Source organism: Schistocerca piceifrons, chromosome 4, assembly GCF_021461385.2.
Source record: "Schistocerca piceifrons isolate TAMUIC-IGC-003096 chromosome 4, iqSchPice1.1, whole genome shotgun sequence".
Classification (NCBI taxonomy): domain Eukaryota; kingdom Metazoa; phylum Arthropoda; class Insecta; order Orthoptera; family Acrididae; genus Schistocerca; species Schistocerca piceifrons.
The window spans coordinates 369068852-369087620 of NC_060141.1; the positions used below are offsets into that span (position 1 = coordinate 369068852).

Below are 18769 nucleotides of genomic sequence, written 5' to 3' on the forward strand. Positions count from 1 at the left end.
AACCATATTAAAATGTGCACATCTGGAGTGCATACTTAAAGGGCAAATTTGTATGCCCAGATTCCCAATGAAGTAGACCAAGACCTGATATTAAGCTTTTCAGTGTGGTTTTCGGGATGTAAATTTTCTTGGAGCATCAGTACTGTATTATATCATGTTTGGGTCTTTATTATGGCATAATGCCACACGTGCTTGAAAATGAAAACTTTCTCTTGAAATGCAGCAAACAGTTGAAACTAGCCAGTACTGTGGAATTAAACATTTCGTTTCAAATACATTGACTGCCTGTGTGGAAAAGGTTAACAAAAGTCAAATTTCTTTAGCAAACAGACAAAAATAACTTCATTGTTCCGCAAGGCGATTAATGCTTGACTGTCAGAAAGTTGAAAATAAAATATAATCTGAAACTAATGACATATTTCAGCCTTCCGTAATTATGTGAATGTGTTTTAATTCACTTGATAGCTTTCGGCCACAGATATCAATTTTGTTTTCATTTGATATGAGAGTAAACGAAGGGGAAACAGCAAAATCACTAAATGTAAACACGGGTCATGTGGAGACTACCCACTATAGCTCAGACTGCTCTGCGCATCAGCCCTGGACCTACAACATTTGCGAACCGGGTCAATACTAAAAAAAAAATCGAATTTTCAAAATATGTTCATCTTGTAGTGCACATCTTTCTGAAAAGTCTGAAACATAAAACGTATGTATGCCATAGTGCACTGCCACGCCTCTTCATAAAGCAGTTTTCTACTGCACATCCAAACCATAATCAGGAGAGTGGAAATTGTGATGTCCTGTGGTGCCTCTCCTGCTCCCAGTCGGCCCATTTGACAGCCTGCTCCTCTTTAAAAAAATCTCACAATTAACAGCAGATGGGATTATTTGTAATCGATAGAACAAGAACTTTTCAGAAAATCTGGACTCTCTTATTTTCTATTAGTTAATAACTTGCTGTTTTCTGTGACATAAAATTAAATATTGGATATATAAAACCAATACTGACAAGAAATAAGCAAGAAATTACACATTTCTTCAAACCTTAGCTCCTAGTAGTTTTTTCTCTCTAATCTTGCTACAGCTTTACATGGCGTGCTTTCCTTTCTGCGAAAGAATCTATTACCTCATCAAACTTCTTCAAACGTTTTGCTACATGAAAAATCGAAATGTCGTTATCTAATACTGAAAAAGCTGTTAATACAAATAATACCCAAGACTTGTGTGGTTTCTCGATCTGATTACGTCTATTTTGTCACTGTCTGCTAAATAAAACAAAAAAGGCCTTTCTAATATGGCAGCAATTTTGTCACACACACCAAATAAACGAGATTGTTTTGGCACAAATGGCCATTTTTATAACACGACAGAATACAATCCAATAAGTACCAATATCAAATGACTATTAGGCCTACGACAAGCAAAAAGCTTTGTGTTAGGAAATAGTTTCACATTTCATTCACACACACCAGCTTCTCAAGCACGAGATTGAAAAGTAGTATTACGAAATTTTTATATAAATTTGGAATCGTCTTATTCTTCCATAACTTGTGTGATGTCCCCGTCTCTTCTCCTTCCTCGTTCTAACAAACAATCTTGCTATAATCAATTCTGTAGCTATTGCTGCCACTGTCAAAATTTGTTCGCTGTTTAACTTCACTAACCCTGCCAGAACCACAGGTTTAGTTATCCCGCGATAATTTTTTGGTTAGGTGTTATTACGTGTTCGAACAACACACTTTCCGCGTTACTTCCAGAATAGAACTTACGCGGCTGCTAGCCGGGGACTGTATTACTGGTCCTTACTAGTGTAGCAATCTGGCCAAAAATTTTCTGGCAAAATTTCGTTTTCCTGGATACACCAAGAAGATAATACATAATCTTTGTTACCTGTTATTCCTAATAGTCATTTGATATTGGTACTTATTGGATTGTCATTTATTTCCACTCTGGTAGTCTGAACCTATGGATTTCGCTAGTAATTATAACAATGCTGATCATTCGCAAACCCAATCAGCCACATAATCAGACAGCGATTGGTATTCATCCATTCGGCTTTACTCCCTCAGCTTGTATAGCCCCGCCCCATTTTGTCTGTGGAAAGTTTATTTCTTGATGCGACGAGGATTCTCCTGACAGAGAGATCACTTACACTATGCATGCATTCATTCATTCAAAAGTCAACTTATGATTCATTCAGAAATCAACTTAAAATGTGTTCAAAAATGGTCAAAAACCAACAGGGAAGCGTTTCAAAATCATATGAATAATCGATAGGCAAACGTGCTTTGGATGCTAGATGCTTTGTGAAACAAGTTTTTCTCCTCAAGAATATGAATTTGGCGCCCCCTTTTCCCGGTAGCATCTAGCTGCTTGCTGCGACTGCTTGCACAGCCAACAGCCACATTCCTGTTGCCAGAAGCGGGAGATTCTACTACTCAAACGCGGCTCAACTGCGCATGCGCATGAGCCCGCGCGTAACTGCTAAACAAATCAAATGTAAACAGTTGCGACTTCACGCTCATTGGAGGCAATTTGTTGTTATGAAGCATTGCATAGTCTTCCTAAAGCCTTTGAAACATTTTCAATTGGCAGACGCTTGCATGAGCACTGTGTGTCGTCGTTGTATATGGCGTATTTCCTTTGCAATTTAAGTTATTTTCATTTTTTTCTCTCGTTTATGGTTTATTGTTGAAGTATGATTCTGCAGTAGGGGGATACAGTAATATCCTTTGTTACAGTATCGGTTCTGACCAGTCAACACTACAAAAATTTAATTGAAAAATAAAACAATGAAAAATTCCTGGAATTCTAAAAATATCCCAGGTTTTTCCCAGTTTTCTCCCGGATGAAAAAATTCCCGGGTTTTTCCCGGATCTCCCGGTTGTCCCGGGTCGTATACACCCTGTATTTAGAATATTGTGCACAACAGTGAACAGATCGAAGACAGTGTACATGGAATGAGTAATATGAGTATGTTAGAGAAGAGCCCTCAGCTTCTAATTAGGATAGCAGGAAGGTAACATATATATCAAGAATTACATGAGAACCTGCTAAGGAATCAAGTCATTAACTGAAAAATGAAATTTATTATTTATTGATAATGGTGGCTGTAAACAGTGACTCTAAGATATGGGGGGGGGAGAGCCCTTAATAACTTCTTAAGGAGACTTTCAAACTATGCAGCTGATGAAACCTGGGCACTTTATTATGTCAGTTTTAGGAGGGGATGTTTTGAGCTACAGTTGCATAAGATTCCAGTAGCTAATGGGCCTGAAGTACCACATTTACAACACTATCAACCTCAGCAAACAGATGCACTGTAACTGTCAGTGAACGCTTTGTGTACGCTTTGCTTTGGGCTCTGCACTACTTCTTGTTTTCATTTCCTATTTTGAAAAGAGAGAAGAGGTTAATCCTAGTCCATTGTGGGATTTGAGCACTACTCTCACAACGCTAGAAGGGATTATCATGCTTCTGTCCTGCTTGCGTAGAAGCACAGAACACAAGTATTGGCTTCTAACCCCATGAACTGCACACAGCAAGGCGTAATAGGAATACGTTACCCTGTGGTCCAAATGGATTATGATCTGATACAAAAATGTAGTAACTGCTACATGACTGGAGGCCTGAGATCCTTGCTAGCACAAACAGGATGTATTGATCCCAGGCTTCCAGAAGCACTCAAATTTCAGATGAGACTGCTTATGTACAGTTCTAGCAAGGTTTAGTAATGTTAAGGGTCTTAGAAAACTCTTCATGCTCTGGCTCCCTAGAATACTATGGCCAGGTTTGTCACAGGCTCTACTTCCATGTGTGAGTTATTGGAATATGAGTATTCTGGATTGAGCGAAAGAATGTTGGGAGCAGTAGATTCAGGTCATGAGGCACATCCACTAATTTCTGTGCCTATAACTTATTACACAATGTTTGACTAAATAGACAACTACGAGGGCCTTAGATACCCAACAGCTTTTACTATTTTTTATTTAGCAACAATAAACTGGAGGACACTGGAATCTGAAGGCAGGTTAGGTGAGTTGTGAGGGGAGTTAAATGGGATATAGTACAGTTATCAGAATTGTAATGAGAAAAATGAAGACCAATTGGATTTAACTCCAGAATAAACATTTTACTACAGAAAAACAGAACAGGGAGAACATTCTGTTAAAGGTTTTATTGCACACAAAACAATTGAAAATAACAGTACTGAAACTAAATGCATCTCAAGAAAAATAGCAGAACTTGTTTTAATAAATAAAATATACTCCGCAAAAATTATTCAGGTATATACACCAATGTACTCGTCTTGTGATGAAAATGTATTAGATCTCTATGTAGAGTGATGAAACTTTATTAAGGACAGTTCATTATACTACAACATGATAACATTGCTTTTAATGTGAAAGTAGAACGAGAGCTAAACTATTGTTCTTCAGTGTGAAACTTTGAATATGATACCAGAAATGACACAAGTCACAAAGTAGTGAAACAGTTGGAAAAGGCATGTGGTTTGTCCGTAACACATTCTTTCAGAAAAAAAAAATACCAAATTGATCTGGCACAGACCAAATGGAACAAAAATATGAAACTGATTACATTTGATCAAACAATAATGAAATCATACAAGATGTGACAATCTTAAATCACATAAGAATGTCAACAGATCACGGACTAGTAAGATCCAAAGTACACAAAGCTAAAATACTTGGGATCATCAAAAATATAGATTACCACAAGATATTTAACAACTGGGAGCTTAAATAAAGCAACAAGACTAGCAAAAAAAAAAAAAAAAAAAGTAAGTAAGTAAGTTACAGCAATATATGCCCAATGGACAATTATTTAACCACAAGCAAAAGAGAAAGACGTGTAACAGTTATAAAGGAGGCAAGAGAAAAGTAAATCTGACATGAAACAAGACAATTATTAAGGAAAAGGTGAGAATTTCAAAGTAGTTATTAAAGAGAATAAAAATGACAAGATACTCTGAATGATTAAAACCTATTTAGTAATTTGTGCAAGAGTATATGAATACAAGCATTTTTATGTAAAAAAATGCTGTATAAAAACTGTATAAAGAAACATAACAGAAATCTATGCTGGTTGGAGATCACATTTTATCATTCAAGAAAATAGGCTGAACTGATTACAAAGAGAGAGTTGGACTAGATTTTCAAGATTTCTTAAAATTACTGTACAGTTCAAAACATAAATCAGAAGCATAAGATACTCAGCAGTGGAAATAATGACTTTTTGCAGTAATATCAGGTGAAGCTTGTAAAGTCATTCAAGATGTAAAGAAAGCAAAGATCCCAGAAGATAATAGTGTCTCCATACAGAAAATAAAAGTTTGAAGAAAATATAACTGTAGAACCTTGCAAAATTATCTGGAAAATGTGTCTGAAAGATAACAATTTTTTAAAATTGGAATGCTTATGGTAGTGCAACTGTTATTTTTCACAAATTGGGAAAAGACATGGAAAAAAACTATTAACTTATTATCATACTTTCTTTAATGAGCTAGATATTCACTAAAATTATTAGCAAGCATAGAAAAAAACGTTAGACATTTATTTAGCAACAGAAGAAGCTGGTTTCAGTTGCTGGTGCAACTTAATAGATCATTTGCAAATTGTGAAAATAATTATTCAAAAGAGCAATTAGAATGAATTACCACTTTGTCTAACCACCTTCATAGCTGAGATCGCTAATGCACACTCCTAGTACTTGCCTCGGTGGCAACCAGTTTGAATCATGATGAAGAAGGAAATTTTACGCACTAGTAAGTGGCCAGCTAGGGGAAGAGAGATGGTGTTATGAAGTTCTTGATCACCAGACCTTGTGCCAATGCCCAGGACTCTAAGAATCTCTACAGTGTCTCATGGAGTGAGATTACTTGATATCTGATTGTTATCTGTTTGCCAGATATGGACATTAAGCTTGGTGGTCCTCTTTGTGCTATTCTAGAGGAGTAAGCTTTATGCCTGCGCCACGTTTCATTCCCTCTTTCTACTTTCATCATAATACAACACAAATATGGCATCCTATTCTAGAGGAATAAGCTTTATTCCTGAGCCATGTTTCATTCCCTCTTTCTACTTTCATCATAATACAACATAAATATGGCATCATATTGTACACACATCCATTATTATCACCTACAATGAACATATACATTTTGGCCACAACTTTCACATATGATGAGGAAAGAACCCACTGCACCCAGAGAGGGAACTCTTATACTATTAGGCTTTACTATTAGGCTCTCCCAAGCAACAGTGCCATTTGGATTTTAAATCAAACAATGCGGCTTCCGAGCTCAAGAGAATTTTATCAATACTTACTGCCGCAAAGCCATGGATTCACATAACGCCATTTCATTATCTCTCTCTCTCTCTCTCTCTCTCTCTCTCTCTCTCTCTCCCTCCCTACCTACCTATTTGTTTGTGATAAACAGACTTTAAGAAAGCCTTTGACTTAGTTCAAAACAAATCTGTACTAACAGACTTTGTAAAACAAAACATTAATTCAAACAATATTAGTACACTAAAGAACCCCTATGTCCATGTTAAAGCTTATTTTAAACCCCATGGGGATAGTGAGAGTGGAAGAGAAGTCGTGCAAGAAGTTTCTATTAATAATAAAAAAGTTTTCTTCCTACACTATGTGCTAGGAGCAAAACCGATCATCACATATATTTAGATGATGAGCATAGTTGAAAATTTTCAAATTCAATTTATTCTGTGGTTGCAAATATGAACAGAACCTATAGCTTCCGATTCCCAGTGTTAACAATCCTTTCCTATACCTAAATCTTTACATAACAAATTCATATGCCAGTCCGTAATATTATTTGACATTTTATATCCTTTTACATTTACTTCTGTCAAGAAATTTTCCAACTGTTTCATCCAGTTCGGTTCCATCTCCAGAATTTCTTTTCACAGTGTTGAATATTTTTACTTAATAATTTTCTCTCTAAGTTGCTCTCATGTGCCTGTTCTCATACATACATTGTAAGGAAAACTACTGTCAATATGTTATTCAGAAGTTAAGTTTTTCATGCCTATTTCTTTCATGACTATGATGATGAAAAAGCTAATCTAGCCACCTCAGTACACATCCAATCTTCCTTATTTTATTCTTGTGATTCTTACGCAAGATATATGATGGAAGCATTGTAGCTGTTGCCCAGTCTTCCACAAAAACGGGTTCTCAGAATTTGCCCAACATGGTTTCAAAAGAACGATTTTGTATTCTTCCAAAGTTCCCCAAGCATCTCTGTTACGCTTTTGAATATGCAGTTCTTACTTGCTACAATCTTGGCAGCAAATCTTAATTCCAGAGCTGTCTGCTGACATTCTTACTTTACAAAGATTCTCAATGCAGGAGCAGTTCTATATACAGATGGTCATAGCAAAATCTTGCATGTGGTTTCATTTACAGATTCACTGGAATTTCCAGGGATACTCCAGTAAATCTACATCTCACATTTGCCTCCCCTACTCTTCATCCCATCCATGTTCATCCACTTTCTAAATGGCCTTAACAATTCCCCAAAATATTCACACTATGTGATAGGCTCCTAAGCTTTACCACCAATTTTTTCATCAGATGCTACCCCCTCATTTCTCTTTCTCTCTGTCAAAGGCGTCCTGCATTCCCGATCGCCATCCACTTATGATACTTTCTTGCAAACAATAGGGTCCATAATAAAACTGATAGTGATTCCTGATAAGCTGTTTATGTGTATTGAGAGCATTAGCAGTTGTATTGGGTTTCTTTGTTAGATACTCTATGTTTTTTTCTATCTGCTGAACATTTGCCATCCAATATAGAAATTGTCTTTGAGCCTATCACTTATTTGTATCTTATCTTAGGCTAGTTGTGTGACAGATCACTTTACAAACAATGTTACAGGATAATGTCCATTACAAGTAGATATTTGAAATTACTATGGGTGATAAGAAGCAAACAGTGATAAATCCACCTCCAGCAGGATTAGAATCTCATTGTTAGTACAGACTCTTTTACAACCAGAAATGTCATTAATGTAGATTGTGAGAAATTAATTAGGCTACTTTGTGCAGAAATCACACCTGTGGAACATGAAAGACATTCAGTATCATTCTCGTGATGTTCAGTGAAAACTATGGATGAAATTGCAGAGGAAGTGGCTGTCAGCAATTTTAAGTATATAGTCACTTTTTTTAGTGTACATATGTCACCTTAATAGTTCAGAAGAGTTTTGGAGTAATTAGTTGACTAATGAAATACTTTAACACACATGCAAATACTGACGTATCTGGTTCACATTCACAAAAATATGCTGCAAATTTGCCTCTGATCATATAAGCAGTAGTGGCATTTATGTTTTCACCTAGCAAAGTAATTCTGATGTTAGCTTCCCTATGTTCAGTTTGTGATAGTTGTTCTAATGATGCAGCATATCTTTCACCTTTTTTATTGATGACAATACAAAAAGCACATACATTTCACAACTGTATCAGTCAAATCAGGATTGACCTCAGTACACGTTTGAGGCACTTGACACTTGCTGGTCGCAATACCAAAGACACACTCAATAATGTGCCTTGTCTTTGAAAGTTGTTTACTACATATTATTTTGATGGTCCAAGTTGTGTGGGAAATGGTTTCATTAGGTATGTTTTCAGCGATATGCTTCATATCCCCAAAAGAACATGCAGTGACATAACTGACTCTGAAACTAGCATTTGTGCAAATCTCTGCACACATCTGGTAATAATCCCAGAACTTCTCAGAACTGCTCTCAAAATCCTTGTGAAGTGATGGAATTCTCCCATAGCTTTCCTTTTAACTAATATTGGATTTACCCCACACCTACATTTTCTTTTAACTATTTCCATCTGACATCTCATCAGGTATGGAGTGCCCAAACAGTAAGACCTATCCACAACAATAATTGAACTGCCTCACTGCAATGATTTCATCATCTGCCTACAAACCCAAGTCACAAAATGACAGTCACGTGAAATCTCTTACAGTGGATGATCCCAGTCACTCATAGTCATACAACTCAGGTCACCTGTATTTGCTAGCTGTCGTGACCAGCCGGCAGTGTCGCATGACATTTACTGCTTTTCTGAAAACTAGAGGAACAGAATCTACCAGTTAATGTGCATTTACTATTTACTAGGTGAATTTTTCTGTACCTGAGTCCATTTTTCAACAGAACATCTTTTCCTCCAGGGACATCATTATATTCAAATTAAGAATAGCTTTACAACAGGCAGACATCATGAAATTTACTTGCAATTGCAGGATGTTTCCAATATTAGCTGCATTAGGTATGAAGATATTATCTATTGCTGACTCTTTAAAATTTGTACTTCATAGAGTATCAGTAATAATGTGTTTAGGCTTTGACAACAAATAAGTGGCAATTATGTAATGGAAAGTTCTGGTAGAACATTAATAATTTAGGTGAACGGATAATGACTCAGCAAATAGAGAAGGTGGTGAGTTATTGACAGGCACATAAATGACATCAAATCTTTGGTAGCTTTTGGATGAATCCTTTTTCAAGCTATCCCCTGCATGCGCACAGTAAATAAACTGTGCCAGGACAGCATATTCACCTGGCACAATGTAGCCAATAAATCTGTGTGTGTGTGTGTGTGTGTGTGTGTGTGTGTGTGTGTGTGTGTGTGTGTGTTCTGCGAGTTGTTAACTCGTATAGAGTAGGCGGTTACTAAATGTCTATCAGTTCATTCAAACACAGAAGTTTTCCTATCTTACTTGATGAACTTTCTTCCCCTAGTGAGTGCTGCCACTATAATAGCATTGTGGTTGATGATCTTGACTTTCTAATAATAATAAAAAAGATAAGATCTCTCTGTAGACGATACGTCTAAACCATCTCTCTAGAAAATGGGCTGTTGGACTAGTTGGTCACAGCAGCTTTTTCTGAATGCATCCATTATTAATAGGTTAATTAAATTCTGCCTCTATTAGTACTGTATGGTTGAGGTATTTCTGTGATGTCAGGTTCTGGGTATATTTGAATGACTATCACTGATTTGTCTCATCTGGCAGCTGATAAAAACATCCTCTTGTCAATCCAAGTACACCAACTATGGTAATTATCCATCATCTCTCGAGCATGTGTCTGGGAACCCAGAATAGTATTATTTCTTCTTCTGATGTTTCAGCTGATAACCTTATCCACCCTCAAGGTGAGTCGCTAACAGAAAACAAACCACCTGACACAATATTTTGGAGTCCATTCATATGTATCATAGGTAACAGAGTAAGCAACAAGAATAAAACTATGCACCTAAGGGTACAATATAGGAAATGCAAGGTCAACTTCTCCACAGTGCTCACAATTTATGTGGTTGATTGTTAAAATGGAGGGCATGTGTTAGGAAGCCATACAGAAAAGACACAGAACACCTATGTGGAATGAGTGGTTTCCTTAATTTGTTGAGCTGGAAACCATTATCTCAGTTGAGCAGGTTGTCAGCTAATTTTAATTCCACAGCTTCCTTGACCACTGAATATCAACAGTATAAGGCTGTGACCAGTATCCTGACTTTCCTGTAATCCATGCAATGACCAATGAAAATTAGCAGGCCACTTACTGAACCAAGAGAGGGACTCAAGTTCAACAAATCATGAAACATGTTCCGAACTGCACGAAAATGTGCTATGAGTCATTCACATGCAAAACCATGCATCTTACCATGAGAAACATAGAAGGTCTACGACAGGGACTTTGACAACATAAACAAGCAAAATATCCATATGATAGGATCAACAACACACCAAAGATAATAAAATATTACCAACCTCTTGATGTGTATTTCTTTACGCAATGTAAGCTGTATGTGAGGATTATTGCAGATTTTGAAAGACTAAAATGTCAAAAAACACAACTAATAGTTTCATGATCAGATTTCACTCTGTGCTATACAATCAACTTTCCTGACGAAAGTGCAAGCATATCATACAATATGAATGGCGAAAAACGGAGTTAGGGCATTGACATACCAATATCATTTGAAAAACTAATTAGTGTGACATTTGATATCAGACTGCTTGAATTCGAAAGTGATATCAAATGTGAAAGAGTGGTTTTACTCAGATGTGTATTGTGGTGCTCCGTATTGCTTATACCACTTCCATAAAAAAACCCTCCTGCACTTCCAAGATTGAATAGCTGTCCAACATCAAGAGGTAAGTAGAAAATGTTTGTTATTAAGATGGAATAATTATTTTAAGCAGAGGGGAAGATAGTGGTAAGTCACAACATTGAAACACGTGTGTTTTTCGTTATGTCTGTATTTTGTTTCTTCGTGTTACCAAAGTTCCTTTCTCAGACCTTGAATGGGTGACCATTCCAATGTCTCTTGTGAAACAAACAATGGAATGTCACGATGGAAAAGGATAGATTGCTACCCATCACATACATGAGGTATCAAGTTGCAGACAGGCACAATGAGAGAGACTGCTACAATTTTTAGCTTTCAGACAAAGTCCTCCTTCCAAAGTAGGATAGTAGGATGGACGGACGGACGGATGGACGGACGGGAGTGAAAGCTTCAATATTTTAGCAGTCATTTTCATTGTGTATGTCTGTGACTCAATGTCTCCTCTGTGTGGTGAGTACCAATCTATACTTTCCAAATGTCTCTCATGGTAAGACAATGTTGTGTGCGAATGATTCATACCACTGTTTTTGGGTTGAGTAATTTATATTCTAAGCACATTTTATGCAGTTCTGAGTGTTGGAGGTAGGCACTTTCCTTGTCAGAGAAATTATTGTTCCGAGCCTATGCTGTCTGGCATTCCAATATGTGCCATCCATTTTAATAATAAGTCACATAATTTGCAAGTACTATGGAGACACTGACTCTGCATTTGATATGTCTTACTCTTAGATGCATAGTTTTAGCTACGCCTCATGCTCTTGTTTCTAACCGTAACCTCTCTTATGCATCCATATTTATTCCACAGTATTGTGTCAACTAGTTTAAATTCTGTCAGCAGCTCGCCTTGAAGAAGGATGTATGGACATCAGCTGAAATATCGGAAGAAGAAATAATACTATCTCATATGCAGCTTCAAAGGATGGCGGGATATTCTACCCATCCAGAAAAATGCTAGAAACATATGGTAATTATAGTCTATATGAGTTTGCCGTCGATTAATTTTAGACCTCTATGCACCTAGTGTTCCTAATTGTCGCAATAAATCCTGCTCCTTCTGGGGAGTGTCTTGTATCTTTCTGATGTGCACCTATTGAAGATTTCTTTACTTTCAAATTTATGTTTGAATCCACTATCAGTTCCTAATATTATATACTTTAACATATTAGCTTTCTGTCTGTTGTCTTTATCAAAACTACCTTCATGATGACAGACACGTACTCTATGACATGAAAAATGAAAATGATATAACTTTAAAATAATTTGGCAGGTAAGCAAACTAAATACGATATGTCTAATTCAATTTAAGTTGAAGTTGCTTCGAACAGACAGCTCAAAATATTAAGTCTGAACAATTTTCACTCCGAGCAACAATATACTTCATTCAGATGCAGCTACAAGTATAAAAATGCAGAAGATATAAAAAATGCAGGCACACTCAAAGCAGCACGTCCACTGCAGGCAGGCAGAAAGTTTGCAGAATGGATACCTTCAAATATCTTATCAATACCATTTAAATCAGAGGTTGTCTCGTCTTGCTGATCTGGAGGCTGCAATGGGTCATGGTCAACATAGGTGCTGTCACGGAAGGAACTGCAAGAAGAGAGCAGACTACGAGGGGTCAATGCAAGCCTGTAAATATAAACTCTCTTAATACATTAATAATCAATAAATACTTATATAATAATGTTATCAATGACATATTAGAACAAGTTTTTAAAATAGATCTTCAGTACTAAAAACAATTATATTTGTCTATTATGTTTGGTTGCTTAACAATTAATGACTATTGCAAGATAAAACAGAATTCATAATTTATAACGGAAATCCATAAACAAAAAAATTTTTCTTTACATGTCTTCCCTATACCATTTCTTAAAACAATACAAGACTAAAAGTTGTATGAATTGCAAACAAAAGTTTCATTTTACAGCACACACAAATAGATAAAATGGTATATTTCGCAATCAAAAAAGACCAGTACAGAAATATTCTGACAGGATGTAGACTGTTAATTTTGACAAGTTCTTTTGTCAGAAACTATAAGCCAGGTAAGAGAGAGAAAAAGATGTGGGAGAGATACCGCGAAGAAGACGAAATTTAAGTAGGCAGTGTAAAAAGTGCCACACAAGACAATATTGCAGTACTGGAGTATCCGTCTGCCATGAATTCAACATTTAGCATTGACTTTTTATAATACTGCTTGTATGGTGTTGGCCATTATGCCACTGTAGTATTCATTAAGAGTGGCAAGGGACACGCACCAGGCGTTACATGACAAGTGAAAGCATTAGTGTTCCATTCACATACATAATTTAGGAGTCGACAGGGCCACATAAAGGAGAAAGAAAACTTGCTAGCTTTCAGAACAAATTCTTTATCAAGTTAGAGCAAAAAAATATGCACGCACGCACACACACACTATTCCATGCTCATGCACATCCTGGTTCATCTCTGTGCAACTCCCACTCCCAGCCCTTGCCACAGCGGTAATATCCCTGTAGAAGACCCAGATGTATGCTCTCTCTAATCCACCCACCCAGCAATTCCTACTTCAGTCCTGTAACAGGCTTTTACTATCGCACCAGATCTGGGCCATCTCTAAAACCAGCCATGTCATATACCAACTCTGTTGCAATCACTGTATAGATTTTTATGTCCGTATGACAACCAACCAGGTGTCCATCTCAATGAATGAACACTGCCAAATCGTGGCCAAGAACAAAGTTGACTACCCAATGGTACAACCTGCAGCTGAGCACAACACACTCAAATTCAATGGTTGCTTTACAATGTGGCCCATCTGTATCCTTTCTTCCATCACCACTTTTCTGAGCTATGAACATGGGAGTTATCCCACAACATGTCCTTCACTCCTGCAACCCTCCTGGCCTCAATCTCCACTAACCCACAGTCTCCACTCCTTCAGCCAGTATCTTCCCCTTTCTTTATCTGGTCAACTCCTCCCAATTCACACACCATCTCACCTTCATTGTGCACCATACCTCAACAGGTCTACTATCTGTTCGTAACACGCCTAGCCTTTGCATCTACCACCCTTTCCTTTCTCAATCCTAACCAGTCAACTTGCTGCCTCCCTCCAAGTTACTAACTACCCATCCCCAACCCTTCTCCCTGCCTCTCTCCCCCTATACCCACTCACCCTGACACAACTGCCACCCCACCCTAGCCCACCAGCTGAAGTGCAACCTAGGCATCGTGTGTCCAGCCAGTGCAATAATGTAGGGTGTAGAGTCACAGGTGTGTGTGTGTGTGTGTGTGTGTGTGTGTGTGTGTGTGTGTGTGTGTGTGGGGGGGGGGGGGGGGGGGGGGGGGGGGTTGTGCCTGCATGGATGTGGGCACCTTTGTGGCCAAGTACTTATTCTTTTGTGTGTGCTTGCCAATGACTCAATGCTTCTGATATTCTGTGAATGGTCTCCTTTACTTCTAAATTATTTACATTCTGCCAGAACTTTTCTAATCCATTTATATAAAATTTTGAGAGAGAGTCCTGAATAGAAACACTGTATATGACAGCAAACTGGTGATGCAGTTAAGTGTACTCCCTCCCCCCCCCCCTCCCTCTCCCCACCCTTCTTTCTCCCCCTAAAACTTATTACACACCTGCATTTTTATGTCCACACCACTCTAATTCATCTCAGGAGTTACACAGCCATACTACTACTTAGTTCTAACAAATAAATGACCTTAAATATTCCCAGAAGTTTTTCTAAATCATCTCACAGTGCATACCACTCTTGATAAATGAACTCTACTTCTATAAGCTTATGATTCAACCGCTATTTTGTGTTTATTCAGTTAACTTAGTTACTTCCATTTACATTACCGGTACATACTAGATTACCAGTATCATTTATCATTTCATTGTCTACCACTGAAAAATTGTTTTAGAAAGAATTAAAATGTTTCGACAAGTAAAGGTGATGAGCCACCTGCTTCTAATTCTAATTATGTTACTTTATAATAAGATTTATATGAGGAATTGCTATCTTCTCTTCAAAATTATTATACTTCCATCAAAAGAAGATAAAAACTTTAGCTATAGAGTGACAGCAGACAAAGAAGTATAAGAATTGACAAGTGCAAGCTTTTGAAGGCAGAGAACCTTCAATATGGTAAACCAGGTGAAAAATCTGGATAAATGGGATTACTGTCTAAGTAAGTTTAAGAGAGACCCATCAGAACCTAGGATCTAATGAGACACAGCTATATACCCTATCATTTTTCTTTGTATTTATCTGTAATATTACATAGAAAGTAGGGTGATTTACTGTCCTTGTTTGATTATCATTTTAAAATTTTGTTCTACAACTCTAACAGTTTGAGTTAAAACAAATATCTATATTTAATCCTGATAAATGAAAATTAATATTCACAAATGGCTACTGGCAGCGTGACAGCCAAACTTTTTAAACAGTATGGATAGATACCTGGTACGTTTTGGTGGTGCAGGAGCCTGTTTGCCTTTACGATTGGTCGGCCTCCTAAGCTGCACAAGATTGCTTTTGCTGCTAGCATGTACAGGACCACTTGAAAATGTGCTCAACTTGCTTACTGCTCCATCTGAAATTAGAACAATGATGATGTCAAACACTATACACAGTAACACTCATGCAGTTAATGTCAACTGGCAATGATTCATACATTTGGACACAAATGACTTTTATTACGGAGTGTGGATGCGATTTTACATCCTAGAACAGACAGAACAACATATTTCAAACTGTGAGTCAGTCTCTTCTAATAACTGCTGCCTTCTGTGGCGCTACAAAACACCACCATATAAAACAGAGCAATCTATACGTAATTCCTGTAATTAACAATGAGAGTACAAAAGGAAGAGCTACAACTGGCTAATAGCATATATAAGTAGCCTGTAGGGCCTGCATCTGCTTGTAAATGTGTAATTTCTATTTCTCTGCATCCTTGGGCGATCTCCTACCCATTTTGTTCACCAGCTGAGATCGGTTCACCACATGGCCTTCTACATAGGGATCACTAGCACCAAAATCACACATCATATGACTGGATGGACACGACAACCTGTCCACATTAAGCCGCATTTACATTTAGTTTAAAAATATGTTTCTGTTCACAACAATGTTTCTGCGAAATTGTTCCACAAAAGTCAGCACCATGTTGGCAACAATGTTCACTGTTTGTCGCTAGTGCAGACAGGACTGCAAATGGTTTTGAACCATTTGCAGTCCTGTCTGCACTAGCGACAAAAATTTCTGCATATGTATTCACATCAGCTGCTATGCTGAAATGGCAGCAAATGTTTCACGTTATGTATTTGCATCAAGAGCTGTGTTATAATAAGTGAAGAGCAAGAATTAATGATCTGTGGTGCTGTGCTGATAATACTCTATGAAATACGTAGACGAAGAATAAGATTTACTGATGGTCAGTGGAATGAGAGCACTTAGCAGCTTCAAACAAAAATTACACATAATTTCAAATTTTTAGAAAACTTTTTCTCCCTGACATGATGAAGGGAAAAATGTTTTTACTTACCAAATTTTCACTGTTCATGCTGTAAAACTTCAGCATCAGGCATGACATTTTAATTTAGTGCTTCTTTAGTACTGACACTATTCGCAAAACTGTCTGCAGACAGTATCCACATATCCCACTGAATGTATCTGCACAACAGCATATCAATGTGTGATATACGGTTTAGAAGATATTACTTCATAGAGATTTAGATGCAGGAAAAATTGCTTTGGATTAAAATAGGACACAATTTATCTAACTATATTCATCCATTGTTTCTTATTGGCAGCACTTAGTGATTTTCGGTGAACTTTAGAGTGGGATTTCAAACTTTTCCCGAACTTGTTCTTGCTTATACATTAATATCAAATACGTAACATATTAACTAACTTGTAAAGTATTCTTGCTTACACATTAATGTCAAATATGTAATGTACTCCCCATACCACCCCCACCCCCCCTCCCCCATGCCTACTACAGTAGTACAAGTTTATATGCCAACTAGCTCTGCAGATGACGAAGAAATTGAAGTAATTTATGATGAAATCAAAGAAATTATTCAGATAGTGAAGGGAGAAGAAAATTTAATAGTCATGGGTGACTGGAATTCGGTAGTAGGAAAGAGGAGAGAAGGAAATATAGTAGGTGAATATGGATTGGGGGTAAGAAATGAAAGAGGAAGCCGCCTGGTAGAATTTTGCACAGAACACAACTTAATCGTAGCTAACACTTGGTTCAAGAATCACGAAAGAAGGCTGTATACATGGAAGAAGCCTGGAGAAACTGACAGGTTTCAGATAGATTATACAATGGTAGGACAGAGATTTATGAACCAGGTTTTAAACTATAAGACATTTCCAGGTGCAGATGTGGACTCTGACCACAATCTATTGGTTATGAACTGTCGATTAAAACTGAAGAAACTACAAAAAGGTAGGAATTTAAGGAGATGGGACCTGGATAAACTGACTAAACCAGAGGTTGTACAGAGTTTCAGGGAGAGCATAAGGGAACAAATGGCAGGAATGGGGGAAAGAAATACAGTAGAAGAAGAATGGGTAGCTTTGAAGGATGAAGTAGTGAAGGCAGCAGAGGATCAAGTAGGTAAAAAGATGAGGGCTAGTAGTACTCCATGGGTAACAGAAGAAATTTTGAATTTAATTGATGAAAGGAGAAAATATAAAAATGCAGTAAATGAAGCAGGCAAAAAGGAATACAAACGTCTCAAAAATGAGATCGACAGGAAGTGCAAAATGGCTAAGCAGGGATGGCTACAGGACAAAGGATGTAGAGGCTTATCTCACTAGCGGTAAGATGGATACAGCCTACAGGAAAATTAAAGAGACCTTTGGAGAAAAGAGAACCACTTGTATGAATATCAAGAGCTCAGATGGAAACCCAGTTCTAAGCAAAGAAGGGAAAGCAGAAAGGTGGAACGAGTATATAGAGGGTCTCTACAAGGGCGATGTACTTCAGGACAATATTATAGAAATGGAAGAGGATGTAGATGAAGACGAAATGGGAGTTACGATACTGCGTGAAGAGTTTGACAGAGCACTGAAAGACCTGAGTCGAAACAAGGCCCCGGGAGTAGACAACATTCCATTAGAACTACTGACGGCCTGACGGCCTTGGGAGAACCAGTCCTGACAAAACTCTGCCATCTGGTGAGAAAGATTTAGGAGACAGACGAAAAACCCTCAGACTTCAAGAAGAATATAATAATTCCAATCCCAAAGAAAGCACGTGTTGACAGATGTGAAAATTATTGAACAATCAGTTTAATAAGCCATAGCTGCAAAATACTAACGTGAATTCTTTACAGACGAATGGAAAAACTAGTAGAAGCTGACCTCGTGGACGATCAGTTTGGATTCCGTAGAAATATTGGAACACGTGAGGCAATACTGACCCTACGACTTATCTTAGAAGCTAAATTAAGGAAAGGCAAACCTACGTTTCTAGCATTTGTAGACTAGTGGTTGGGAAGGGAGTGAGACAGGGTTGTAGCCTATCTCCGATGTTATTCAATCTGTATATTGAGCAAGCAGTAA

General features: G+C 37.5%; 1 protein-coding gene across 1 annotated transcript in view; it reads right to left on the reverse strand.

The window, feature by feature from the left end:
* Nucleotides 1–18769, reverse strand: part of LOC124795847 (tyrosine-protein kinase Abl) — a 448464-nt gene that overhangs the window by 44382 nt on the left and 385313 nt on the right. Inside the window, exons 12-13 of the mRNA XM_047259929.1 lie at nt 15650–15782; nt 12688–12809 (exon numbers count right to left, since the gene is read on the reverse strand). Coding sequence (XP_047115885.1) covers nt 12688–12809; nt 15650–15782 — 255 coding nt within the window. The remainder of the gene's footprint in view (nt 1–12687; nt 12810–15649; nt 15783–18769) is intronic.